This window comes from Triturus cristatus, chromosome 6 (assembly GCF_964204655.1).
Source record: "Triturus cristatus chromosome 6, aTriCri1.1, whole genome shotgun sequence".
Lineage (NCBI taxonomy): Eukaryota > Metazoa > Chordata > Amphibia > Caudata > Salamandridae > Triturus > Triturus cristatus.
This window is the reverse complement of record NC_140589.1, coordinates 153,150,013-153,163,553: the sequence shown is the minus strand read 5'-3', so window position 1 is coordinate 153,163,553 and position 13,541 is coordinate 153,150,013. Positions and strand designations below refer to the sequence as shown.

Sequence of the window (13,541 nt, the reverse complement as noted above, 5' to 3'; positions counted from 1 at the left end):
GGGTAGAGAGGGGCTTTTCTATCAGTTGATGAATTAATCAGTTGGCATCTAGGACAGGAGGCACAGAACCTCGACACTTCTCTGTAAACCCCTGGCCAGTAGAACCTCTCTAGCAGATATTTAAGGGTATGCTCCTGCCCATAATGTCCACCCCCAGCTTGGTTATGAGCGAGATGCAGAGCCTGTTCCCTAAAAGCCATGGGGACAACTAACTGTTCACATGTTTAGTAGGAGAATCACAAATCCTATAGAGAAGACCACTTTTGACACGAAAATAAGGGCCTAACTTTTTGTGGTCTTCCAGTTCTGCTGCTTGTTTCCAGGCGTGTACTAACGTGCTGTCTTCTCTCTGGTCTGCCCTGAAACTCCGGGTTGGCATAAATTCACCCTCTGGGGAAGAAAGAAAACATGTGACAGGCGATTCGGAACACTGCCTGTAGCGTTCCCTTTCTCTCCTTTTTTCTGCCCTTGTTTTGTTAACCTTTGTTGGGGTGCCTTGTATATCTACCACAGAGAAAGGGGCTTCTCTCAGCCAGTCTCGGTCTGAGGCTTCCTTTGCTAATTTGGCCACGTATTCATCAAAGTTTGGGAAATCGGTACCTAATAGGACTTTCTCCACCAATACCGGTACTACTCCTACTTTCTTGACCTGTGGTTCTCTGTCGATTTCTAAGATGACCTCTGCTAAGGGATAGGAACGTACGTCCCCATGAATACACGAGACCTGTATTTCTTCTTCATTTGATATTTGTCTAAGTGGAATCAACTCTCTACAGACGATGCTGTGATGACACCCTGTATCTAATAGGGCCTCTACTGGTTTCCCATTCAGACGAATGGTCATGTTATACCGCCCTTGCGATCCGCCCGTAGTTAATACCCGGCTTCGTGACACCTCTATGTCCATAGGCTCTGCTCCTTCTGTTTTTAGGGGGCAGTTTCGGGCAATGTGGCCCCATTCCCCGCAGCGGAAACATTGGGGCCCCGCCTGTGGAGGTAGGGCTGGTGCCGGGGCTCTGGGTAAGGGTTTAACTATTCCAGCAGATGTCTTACTATCTCCTCCTATTCTGGTTGTAGGCTTTTGGGGAGAAAAAGAGTTCTTGGTTGGTTGGGCTTTGAACTCTGGGGACCTGTGGTAAGCACATGCCAGCTCCACAGCAGTTTTAACTGACAGATGGGGATGTTGTTTTACCCATGTCCTAGTTTTTGGTAGAAGAGCATCTAGATACTGTTCAAGATATATTTTTTCGGTGACCTCTCCTATTTTTGCGTTGTCAGGCTGTAACCACCTGTTCCCAAGGTCCCTAATCCTTTAGTAGAGGGCTCTGGGGTTATCCCCTGCTACCCATCGTTCCTTACGGAACCTCATCCGGTACTATTCCTGGTCGTAGCCAAGTCTCTCAAGAATTGCCTTCTTGATGTCAGGATAGAGAGTAGTGCCATCGGGGTTGGCAGCCTGATAGGCCGCCTGTAACTCTCCAGACAATAGGGGTGCTATATATTGGCCCCACCTCTCCTGGGCCCACCCTGCCGTCGTCACCACCCTCTCGAAAATTCACAAAAAACTAGTCGGGGTCGTCTTCCTCCTGGAATTTCTGCAAGACCGAACTAGGGACATTTGGGTGTACCCTGGCAGCCGAAATAGCGTCTGTGAGACGTAGTATGGCTGAGTCCTGCGTTTGTTGAGCAGAGGCCATTAGCGCCGCTTGTTCTCTTAGGGCAGTCTGGAAGGCCTCCCTTTCTTTTTGCGCTGTTTGGCTTTGTTGTTCCATGACCAATTGGAGATGTCGTTGGCCCTCGGCCAACTGAGTAATGATGGCCTCCATGGTGACGGGTTGGGTCATAATGAACCACTGACCTAATATCCCACTTCTGACACCACTGTATTTGTTTAACGGTCATGCAGAGGTATAGTAATGAGGGAAAGGGAGGGCTTCGTCCTTTTTAGTGCTTTCTTTATTAAGGACTGTACTTTCTGACAAAGGAAAAAGGTTCGCAGAATAGTCCGCAGACAAGGGAAGCAGTCTTTCTCTGTACACTACTTTCCTTGGGCGCAATCGGGCTTGCCTCCTTCTCCCTTCCTTCCAGTAGGCTGTTTGCGGGGCTTGGTAATATGCTTGGCGTCTTCCTCAGTGACAGCCGATAAAAGAAGAAATAAACAAAGAAAAATATAGTATTAGGAGAGGGCTGAGGGATTACAATATGGACCTCCACCTAACACCCACGTGATTGTGTGCTCTAGGGGTGCTTCAGGGCATGCAGTGCTCTGGCGGTGCTTCACAACTCCCACCACCTCCCAACTGCGAAATACCGAAAGTGTGGTACTTGCATCTGGCCACAGCCCTCCTGGGTTGTGCCAGAAGGAGCCCAGACGTCCTTCTCACTCCCTAGACGGATGGACTGATCAGCGTTGTCACCGGGCTGACCCACGCAGTCAGCCCCTGCCTCTCCTCCTCTGAGGTCTCCTCCCCTGGGCTCCTCTCTCCTGGGCTCCTCTCTCCTGGGCTCATCTCTCCTGGGCTCCTCTCTCGGCGCGTCTCCCCCCAGCAGCAGTTCTTTCTTCACAAGCGCGTCTCTCCCCTCGTTTCGCGCTCTTCCTACTTTTACTGCAGCAGCGCTCACATGATCCGCGTGTCGCGCTGCTGCAACGGTGACCGGCCAGCCCTTCTGAGGCACCACGGCGGCCATCTTGGATGTCCCGATCGCGGGACTACACAGTGTCTATGCCCTCTGGTTCACCTTCAGACTACTGTGCCAGCATCAGACAGCATCTTCTGTCACTCATCGGACAGTGTGTAAGAATCCTGGCTTTTTACTCACTTTGCATGCTCTGATTTTTTATTGGGGTTGGCAGCATAAGAAGCATGAATAAGAACCATGTAGAAAAAGGAAGCCCTTATACAAGTGGCCTAGACTCATATAGGTGTCCACCGGCTTTCGATCTTCTTCCTTCTCTTTCAGGTTCTTCTGCGCCTTCAGGTGTTGGTCCTCTGCCTAGTCGAGTTCTAATTTCCCCGTTTTATGGGCTGTTTCGGTCCTCTTGATCCTTATCTTGATCTAACTAGTTCTGGTCACCCTGGTACTGGTTTCCTGAATCTGGTGCTCCTGGTTGTAGTTTTTCCTGACTCTGGTCTTCCTGGGCCTGCTCCTGGCTCATCCCTGTATTAGCAATTTCTGGCCTCCTGATACTGGTACTGTTGATCCTCACCCTGAACCTGCTGGTCTGCTGGGCCCTTATCCACCTAGTCCAGTTGTCCTGGTTCTCCTAAGGCTGGCACTCACAGGGCCCGATTCACAGAATTAACTTAAGACAAAATCCTAAACTTACTACTTTTGGTATTCACAGAATGGATTTACGACTACTAACTTTACGTCCGCACTCGGGCCGGAAATTCCGGCCCGGAGGCGGAGCTTCTAGCCCGGAGGTGGAGCTTCCGGCCCGGAGGCGGGGCTTCCGGCCCGGAGGTGGGGCTTCCGGCCCGGAGGCGGAGCTTCCGGCCCGGAGGTGGGGGTTCCGGCCAGTGGCGGAGATTTAGCCATGGCCAAAATCTCCACCTCTGGGCCGGAAGCTCCGCCTCTGGCCCGGAAGCCCCGCCTCCGGGCCGGAAGCTCTGCCTCCGGGCCGGAATTTCCGGCCCGAGTGCGGACGTAAAGTTAGTAGTCGTAAATCCATTCTGTGAATACCAAAAGTAGTAAGTGCATTCTGTGAATACCAAAAGCAGTAGGTGCATTCTGTGAATACCAAAATGGTAGTACGTTTAGGATTTTGTCTTAAGTTAGTTCTGTGAATCGGGCCCCTAGTCTTCCTGGATTCGGTCATCCTGATTCTCCTTGCACTGGTCCTTGTGGTCCACTGGCCCTGGCCCTCCTCATTAGGTCCTGTTGGGCGGAGCCTGGTTATTTTGATCCTGCTCTGTCCCATTGGTCTTCATGGCTCTGGTTGTCCTGGTTATCCCAATCCTTGCTATCCAGTTCCTAATCTTCCTGCTCCACTTGGAAGTAGCTGCTTGGTTCTGACCTTTCTGGTCCTCCTAGTCCTATTCCCGGGCCTGCTTATTCTGATCCCACTAGTCCACCTAATCCTCCCCCATCTGATCCCCAATCTCAGTGGCCCTAGTCCACCCGCTCCTGAACCAACTAGTTCTCCTGGTCCTCCTCCAACATGTCATGATACTCTAAATCCTGGTCCTCCTGCTCATTGTTATCTTGAACTAACTTGTCCACTTTGTCCTGCTCCCCCTTGTCCAGGTCATCTTTCTTTTAGCCAACCGGCTTGGTCATCATGGCTTCCTTCATCCCGGCCTTCCTTGTCCTCCTTTTCCTTCTCATCCGGGTCCTCGTATGTCAGGTCCTGATACTTCTTGCCTCTGTAACTTGAGCTTCCCCTCGTCTGTGGTCTCACTGGTCCACCTTTCCCTGGTCCTCTTTACTATTGTCCTTCTAGCACTGTTTGCCTGAACATCTACTCACAAATCTTCAGGTCCGGTTCTCCTAGTCTTACTCATTCTGAGTCTGGTTTTGCTAGCAGTGATCTTTCTATTCCTGGCTCTCACAGTCCAAGTTCTCTTTCTGGTTTTGTTGACTCTAGACTTGGTCTTTTTGTTTCGGATCCTCCTTATTTGGGTCTTTCCACGCCCAATTTTCTTGATTCTGGTCCTTCTGGCCTTCATGGTGCTTTCAAGCCCCTTCTCCAAGATCTTCCTTTTCTTTTTTGATCCTCTTGACCCTTATCCATTTGACCTGGTCCTTTTAATCCTTCTCACATTCCTCATCTGATTCCTAGCACATCAGTTCTTGTTACTGCTGGTTCCCTCGATCTACCTGGTCTCTTGTGTCCTGGCCCTCTTAGGCTTTCCTCTCCTAGCCATTGTCTCCCTGGTTTGGATTATCCTGCTGCTCGTGGCCCTGATCCACATCCCCGTGCTCCTTCTGGCACTGCACACAATGGTCTGGGCCATCTTGGTCCTGGTTCTCTTTATTTGATTCCTTCTGAGCCTCATGATTTTGGTCCTAGTCCTCTAGGACATCCAGGTCCAGTCCCCTTGGTCTTCCTGGTGCTGGCTGTTGTGGTTCTCTTGATGTTCACCCTGTTTTGGCTACCCCCAAGTCCTGATCTTTCTGCTCCACTTCGTAGTCTGGGCCCTGGTCCTATAGCAATGGTCCCCCTAGCACTCCAAGGCCTGTTCCTGGTCATCTTGGTGCTGATACTTCTAATCCTCCTTGCTCTGGTCCTGGTTCTCCCAGCTCTGGTCCTCCTGGTAGTCTTCTAATCTTCCTTGTGCTGGTCCGGGTCCTCCTGGCTGTGGTCCTCCTGGTAGTCTTGGTACTGACGCCTTCATCTTCTTTGCTTATTCTGCCCCCCCTGGCACCACTGGCCTGGAATTGGCCTGCCAGGATATGGTCTTGATTCTCCTGGCCCAGATCTCCATGCTCCTTGCCGTGTTTCTACACAAACTCATCATGGCCCCCCTTTATCTAGCCCTCCTGGTCCTGGCCATCCTGTTGCTCATCTTCTTGGCCATTCTGTACCTAGCTCTGTGGCTTAAAACTCCAGCATGTGATCATCCTGGTCCTGGTGTTCCTAGTCCTCCTTACCCTCTTCCTCCTAGCCCTGGTACTCAAGGTGCTGACCTCCTTTACCTGATCTCCCTGATCCCATTAGTCCTTTGTTTCCTGGTCCTCTTAGAACTTTTCCTTCTGACTATGTCTGCCTGTGTCCCTGGTCTCAGCTACCTGGCACTCCTGGCCACGGTCATGCTATTGTTGTTTTTCAGAGTCCATTATCTCTGATCCTCTCTGTCTTGTTCCTAATAGCTTGGGTTATCATGGGCCTAGTTCTCCTGGATCTGACCCACCTGCTATCTTAGTCTTGGTCTCCTTGGTCCTGGTCGTCCTTGCCCTTCTTGTCCTATTGAGCTTGTTTTCATTAACTTTGCCTTTTGGTCATCATGGCCCTACCTAGCTCTCCCAGCCTTGACTATCTGGCCCTGTTCCTTTGTGGTATTCTTGCTCCTAGTCACGTTGTCCTGGTTTTCCTCCCCATCAGCCTCCTAGCCCTGGTACCGTTGGGCAATCTTGCTTCTCGGGTCCTAGCACTCATAGTCTTTGTCCTCCTGGTTTCAGTTGTCCGTATTCTTTTGGATCTGCTTCTTGTACATTAAGTCCTACTGGACCTAAAGCCATTATTCCAGGCTTCTTAATCCAGGTTCTCCTTGTTTGGGTCCACCTGATCCTGGTCAATTTGGTCCCGGTCCTCCTACCCACCACTGTCCATTCCACATGGTCTTCCAGATGCAGATTGACAATCTTACCTCAGATCCTGCTCACCCTGGTCCTGCTACTTATAATGATTGCTCTGCCCTACTTGGTAATCCAAACCCTGGTCCCCCAGGTCTTGTTCTTCATGACCCTCTTAGCCTTGTTTCCGGTCCTCCTGGTCATGATCTTTTTAGTTTACCTAGTCCTCTGGTTCTAGTCTTCTGGGTATCTTTGGTTCTGACCTCCTCAGTCCTCCTAATCCCTGTCCTGTTTATCTTTGCATCCTGGACTTACTGGCCATTGCCCTTCAGGTCCTGATCTTCTTAGTCCTCCTCAATCTAGTCCTGATCCCCCGACCCTCGCTCTCCTGCTCCTTGCCCCATGGCTCTGCAATAACTTGTCCTGTCACAGATCATCCTTGCCTTTCCTAGTGCTGATGTTCCTTGACTTTCGGTTCCTTCTAGTCTAAGAACTTCTTAGCCCTGTGCCTCCTGGTTTGACTAGTCGTCATTCCCATGTACTCCTGCTGCATTTGTTTGGATGCTGGGTTTCCTCTTTCACAGGGTCCCGGTCCTGGACCTCTTCATACTCCAAACCATAATTCTCCTTCATCTGTCCCCCTGGTCCGGGTCTCATGGTTTATCTAGTCCCCTCAATTGCCGGTTCCTAATCCTTCAGATCCTGGCCACCTTGGCCCATGTAGTCCTGGTCTTAAGTCTGCTACTCCTTTGTCTGGCCCACATGTATCTGATGCTAGTTCCATTAGTCTTGGATTTCTTAGTCCTTCTAATCCCCGATCCTCCTGCCCTATTTTACTCCTGCAAGTCCTCCTGGTCTCCTGGTTTGCCTATTCTACCTTGTTCTTGTCCATCTGACCGTGGGCCCTTCTATCATGGTCCTCCTAGTAATGGTCCTCTTGGGTTTGGTCTTCCTCATCCCTCTGGCACTGGTCCTCCTAGTTTCTATGTTGTGGGTCACCCTGCTTCATACAGTTCTTGTCACCCTGGTTTAGGATTCACCTAAATCTGACACTCATGGGGGCCGATTCACAGAACTAACTTAAGACAAAATCCTAAACTTACTACTTTTGGCATTCACAGAAGTTAGGATTTTGTCTTAAGTTTGTCTTAAGACAAACTTAAGACAGACTTAAGGCAGTCTTAAGACAGACTTAAGACAGTCTTAAAACAGACTTAAGACAAACTTAAGACAGACTTAAGACAGACTTAAGACAGACTTAAGACAAACTTAAGACAAAATCCTAACTTAAGTCTGTCTTAAGTCTGTCTTAAGTTTGTCTTAAGTCTGTCTTAAGACTGTCTTAAGTCTGTCTTAAGTCTGTCTTAAGACTGTCTTAAGTCTGTCTTAAGTTTGTCTTAAGACAAACTTAAGACAAAATCCTAACTTCTGTGAAAACCAAAAGTAGTAAGTTTAGGATTTTGTCTTAAGTTAGTTCTGTGAATCGGGCCCACTGACTTTCTGGTACCACTGGACCTAGAGTTTCGCACCCTTTATAACACCCTGGTCATTCTAATCTAGCGTCTTCTGGTCCTGCTAGCCCTCGTTCTTTCTGGGTGTGTGTTGCGGGATGGAAGGAGGCTCGGAAACAGGAGCTGTTTCTCTAGGTACTTTATTCTTTTTAGGTGCACGTTTTCTATCTTTTGAGGGTCTATAGTATGGTAAGGTGCTCTCCTCGTCTAGTTCCGGGGTCCGGCGACTGGTAGGGGGCGTCTTCCCTCTCTGCCTCCGCTCCAGGGTGTCGAGGTCTTCGTGGCAGGGCGGTTCTCCGGTCCTCAGGGTGGGGTGAAGGAAGAAGGGACAGAAGGGAGAGGCGAATCAGTGGTTTGCTCAAAGGATATTTTGTGAGGGGGCCCAGGGAGTGCAGGAGGATCACCGTGCTCAAAACTCCTAACCTATGTGACGAAGGTAGTGAGGAAAGGGTACGGTGAGGGGTACGGCGCTTATTTTCTAGGCACACTACGAAGCCCCGCCCAACCCGAGATACGAGCCCGTACCTGCTGGTGCCACGCTTCTCCCTCGGAAACGTGGCGGGGCGAATCACGGGGTCGTTGGCCTCCTGGCTCAGCTATCGGCACCTCCGCTCCTCGTCTGGTTGTTTCCTCGTTCTTCTCGTCCACGATACTCTCCGCTCGGTCCTCTTGGTTCTCCTCTCGTTCTCCTTCTCTCGCTCTCTTCTCCGCTCCGGTGATTACACACACCTCTCGTCCTCGCCTTCCGGGATATGACGGCTCTGTCTCTGTGACGTTCTCGTCGGGGGCGGGGTCTGCTGCTAGCTCGTCCCAGTTAAAGAAACAGTGTTCGTCAGGCGTCTCGACGCTGCCAAAGGCTGTAGGTTTGATCCGTGAGACCGGGTGCTGTGGGTACAGAGGGGATATGGAGGGGGACACAAAGTCAGTGGGAGAGTGACAGAGGAAGACACTGTCGGGGTCGGACTCACTGTTACACACCTCCCCCCTTGGATTCTCCCGATCGGGGAGAGGATGTCGTGAAAGGAAGTCCGCGCTACCGTTCTCAACACCCTTACGGTGGAGGACGGTAAAGGAAAAGGGTTGTAGTGATAGAAACCAGCGCAACACTCTGGGATTGTTCGACATGTTGCGGCTCATCCATTGTAATGGGGCATGGTCAGTATAGAGCGTAAACGGGTGGCCTTCCAGATAATACCTCAATTTGTCCACTGCCCATTTGATGGCTAAACACTCTTTCTCAATTGTGGGATATTTCACTTCTAGGGGGAACAGTTTCCTGCTAATGTACAGGATGGGGTGCTCGATTCCTTCGTCCGTCTGTTGCGATAACACCGCCCCCACCCCATAGTCGGAGGCGTCCGTATGAAGGATGAAGGGCTTGGAGTAGTCGGGGGATGCCAGAACAGGATTTGTGGTAATGATCCCTTTCAGGGTGTTAAAGGCTTTCCACATAGCCGGGGATGGGGACTGAAAAGCCTGAGGGGTGATTTGTCTTTTTAGGGTGTCTGTCAAAGGGGAGGCTATGTCCGAAAAGGAGGGGATGAATCTTCTGTAATAGCCTATCAACCCGAGGAAGGCTCTCATTTCCTTTTTATTGGTGGGAAAGGGTGTTTCTGAAATAGCCCGGACCTTCTCGATCTGGGGTTCAATGACCCCGTGGCCTAGTATGTACCCCAAATATTTTACCTTTTGATAGCCCACCCGGGATTTCTTTGCGTTTATGTGTAGCCCTGCCTTTTTGAGTGCTTGAAGAACTAAAGCGAGATGAATGAGGTGTTCTTCCCAGCTAGGGCTGAAGATGATAATGTCATCCAGGTAGGCTGAGGTAAAGGTGGAGTGGTCACGAAGGGTCTCGTTCATCAACCGCTGGAATGTTGCGGGGGCTCCATGCAGGCCGAAGGGTAGGACGTTGAATTCAAACAATCCTTCGGGTGTTGCGAAGGCGGTTTTTTTGCGGTCTTCTTCCCTCAGGGGTACCTGCCAGTACCCCTTTGTTAGATCCAGCGTACTGATATATTTGGCTTCACCTAATTGTTCGATGAGCTCATCCACCCGTGGGATGGGGTATGCATCGAAAGAGGACAATTGATTTAGGGCTCGGAAGTCCATGCAAAACCTGGTACTTCCGTCCGGCTTTGGTACCATTACAATCGGTGATGACCATTCACTACGAGACGGTCTTATGTTCCCAAGCCGTAGCATTTCCCGGACCTCCTTCTGTATGGCCGGGCGTTTGGCGGCTGGAATGCGGTAGGGTCTCCTCTTCACTACCGTTCCAGGGGGAGTGTCGATTCGATGTTCAATCGCCGATGTTTTCCCAGGCACATCCGAAAACAAATAGTCATAGGGCGTCAGAGTTTCGAGCAAGGTCTCCCTCTGGTGCAGTGATATGTCGTCGTTTATGTTCAAGTCCCCCAACGTAGAAGTAGTGGGCTCGGGTGCTGGTCTGGCCATGTGGACGTCTTTGGGCGGAGGTCCGATCCATTTCTTAAGCAAATTAATATGGTATACCTGTGTTTTCCTAGGGGATATTTGTAAACGATAACTGGTCTTCCCAATGGTGTCGGTCACTTTATAAGGTCCCATCCATTCCGTTTGGAACCGTCGGGTGGCCGAGGGTAAGAGCACCAACGCCCAGTCATTTATCTTCAGTTGTCTCCATTTTTTTCCTTTGTCGTACCAGTGTTTTTGGCGGGTCTGGCTTTGGGTTAGGTGTACATAGGCCAGGTCTCTCAATTTTCCTAGTTAGTTTTTCAGGTCTTGGGTATACTCCAATAGTCCATGGGTTTCCCCCGTCTCTTTCTCCCACGCCTCTTTGGTCATCTCTAGTAGCGTGCGTGGCTGCCTTCCGTAGAGCATCTCAAAGGCCGAACATCCCAGGCTGCTTTGGGTTTGTCCTCTTATGACGTACAGGGACAAAGGTAGAAGAGCGTCCCACTCTTTCCCACTCACTGAGAGCATCTTTTTAAGGACTGTCTTGAGTGTCCCGTTATACCTTTCCACGAGGCCGTCGGTTTGAGGGTGGTACACGGAGGTTCTTATTTGACGTAGATCCACTAGTTGACACACTTCCCTCATTAGGCGTGACATAAACGGAGAACCCTGATCCGTCAGGATTTCCTTCGGGAACCCAACCCGAGAGAACAGTTCTATCATTTTATCCGCGATTATTCTGGTGGTGGGATTTCGCAGTGGAAAGGCTTCCGGGAAGCGAGTGGCATAGTCGACTATAACCAGTGCGTATTGGTTCCCTTTCTTTGTTTTTGGCAGGGGTCCTATCAGGTCCATGCCAACCCTCTCAAAGGGGGTCCCGATGATGGGTAATGACTGCAAGGGAACCTGGGGAGGGCGGTGTACGTTCTTCTTTTGACACACCTCACATGTTGTACAGTGCAATTTGATATCTTTATAGATACCTGGCCAATAGAAATGCCGAAGTACGTTCTGAGTCGTCTTTTCACTCCCTATGTGTCCTGCCAGGAGATGGGAATGAGCGTAGAACATTATTTGATCCCGAAAGGGGGAGGGTACCAGCAGCTGTAGGGGTTCGCCCTTATTTCCTTCTCTGTATAACAACCCTTCTCTGATGGTAAATCGAGGGTACGTGGGGTTAGGGTCGTCTTTAGACTGGTGGGCATGCTCCCACGCATTGAAGAGCGATCGGTCGTTTGCCTGGGCGAAGCTAAAGTTTTTGTCTCCCACCCATGGTTCTGGGGTGATATACGCGGGATGGACCGGACGCTGTAGTAGGGAGTTCTGTGTCTGTATGGACGGCCTACGGGTAGAGTGAAAAAACAGCTCCAGGAATTCGGGGTTGTCCGTCCCAATAATCAACTCCTCAGGCAAGGATTCTAACACCCCCAATTTTACTCTATGTTGATTCCCACCCGGGAGCTCTAGGCGTAGGACAGTCACCGGATATGGTTTTATGTCCCCATGCACACACTTGATGTTTACTACTGAGTGGGGCAGCACCTGTGTGGACTCTACCAACTTCCCTTGAATCACAGACTGTCGGCACCCTGAATCAAGAAGAGCCCGGACTGTTCTCCCATTCACCATTACACTTACGTAGAAGGAACTCCCAAGTTCCGCGCTGTACAGGACGGACTTGGGTACGTATCCCACTTCCATGGGTTCTTCGGTGGATCTGCGGTGTGGACATAAACGGGCTATATGCCCCCAAGTCCCACATTCAAAACACTGGGGTCCTCTCAGGGGGTAGGTTTCGGGTTTGAACGGTTTTAAAGGGAGGGTTTCTCCTGGAGGTCGGGGTTTCCTTTCTGGTTTCAACGGGGAGGGGCGTGGTGGTTTTTCGGTCTCCCATGGAGCGTTCCGAGGTTGGGCTCGTGCGTATGAGGTCGCCAGTTCTATGGCTTGGGCCACGGTCAAGTGTGGCTGCTGCCGCAACCATCTTTGAATGCTGAAGGGTAGAGCCTCCAGGTATTGCTCTAGGTACACTTTGTCCATGATATCCTCTTTAGTACTGGTGTTCGGGGTCAACCACTTGTCGGCAGCCATTTTTAGTCGAAAAAACAAAGTCTTGGGATTCTCGCCGGGTCTCCCTCTTTCTTTTCTAAACCGTACTCTGTATGCCTCGGCATCCAGGCCTAGATGGTCCAGAATGATGGCCTTGATGGTGCCATATGGAACGGTGCCATTCGCGTTAGCAACCTGATAGGCTGCTTGGGCCTCACTGGTGAGCAAAGGTGCCAGAAAGAAAGGCCACTTTTCTACTGGCCATCCGCAGGCTAGAGCGGCTCTTTCGAAGTTCAGGAGGAACGCATCGGGATCCTCTCCGGCTACGTATTTCTGGAGAGATATCCCGGATGGTCCCGGCAGTGCTGGTCTGGGAGTTGGTACGGGTCCGGTACCAGGGTCTCGAATCATCGTTTGGATGCCATCTAACTGAGCCGCGATGGTAGATTTAAAGGTCTCTCTATCCACTTCTGCGGACTTCAGCTGTTGTTCTACCACCCATCCTAACTTTTCTTGTCCTTGTATAATGTGCTGGAGGAGTTCGTCCATCTTTTCTTTACAGATGCCTGTACTTATGCCCGCATTCTCCACCACTTGTTGCGGGATGGAAGGAGGCTCGGAAACAGGAGCTGTTTCTCTAGGTACTTTATTCTTTTTAGGTGCACGTTTTCTATCTTTTGAGGGTCTATAGTATGGTAAGGTGCTCTCCTCGTCTAGTTCCGGGGTCCGGCGACTGGTAGGGGGCGTCTTCCCTCTCTGCCTCCGCTCCAGGGTGTCGAGGTCTTCGTGGCAGGGCGGTTCTCCGGTCCTCAGGGTGGGGTGAAGGAAGAAGGGACAGAAGGGAGAGGCGAATCAGTGGTTTGCTCAAAGGATATTTTGTGAGGGGGCCCAGGGAGTGCAGGAGGATCACCGTGCTCAAAACTCCTAACCTATGTGACGAAGGTAGTGAGGAAAGGGTACGGTGAGGGGTACGGCGCTTATTTTCTAGGCACACTACGAAGCCCCGCCCAACCCGAGATACGAGCCCGTACCTGCTGGTGCCACGCTTCTCCCTCGGAAACGTGGCGGGGCGAATCACGGGGTCGTTGGCCTCCTGGCTCAGCTATCGGCACCTCCGCTCCTCGTCTGGTTGTTTCCTCGTTCTTCTCGTCCACGATACTCTCCGCTCGGTCCTCTTGGTTCTCCTCTCGTTCTCCTTCTCTCGCTCTCTTCTCCGCTCCGGTGATTACACACACCTCTCGTCCTCGCCTTCCGGGATATGATGGCTCTGTCTCTGTGACGTTCTCGTCGGGGGCGGGGTCTGCTGCTAGCTCG

General features: G+C 51.1%; 1 protein-coding gene across 1 annotated transcript; it reads right to left on the bottom strand.

Moving 5' to 3' along the window:
* Positions 1 to 4,137: 4,137 nt before the first annotated feature.
* LOC146816544 (uncharacterized) lies at positions 4,138 to 13,308 on the bottom strand. The gene is made up of 3 exons (XM_085609524.1): positions 11,820 to 13,308; positions 8,355 to 8,633; positions 4,138 to 4,257 (listed from the first exon to the last, which is right to left on the bottom strand). The coding sequence occupies exons 1-3, from the start codon at positions 12,774 to 12,776 to the stop codon at positions 4,138 to 4,140; spliced, it is 1,356 nt and encodes a 451-aa protein (XP_085465650.1). The 5' UTR covers positions 12,777 to 13,308.
* Positions 13,309 to 13,541: the final 233 nt, after the last annotated feature.

Coding starts and splice junctions, on each gene's coding strand:
- LOC146816544 (XM_085609524.1), bottom strand. CDS start 12,776: ATGGACGAACTCCTCCAGCACATTATACAAGGACAAGAAAAGTTAGGA. Junction 8,634..11,819: donor AACTTGGGAGTTCCTTCTAC/GTAAGTGTAATG, acceptor CTGTACCCACAG/CACCCGGTCTCACGGATCAA. Junction 4,258..8,354: donor CAACCAGACGAGGAGCGGAG/GTGCCGATAGCT, acceptor GTTGGCTAAAAG/AAAGATGACCTGGACAAGGG.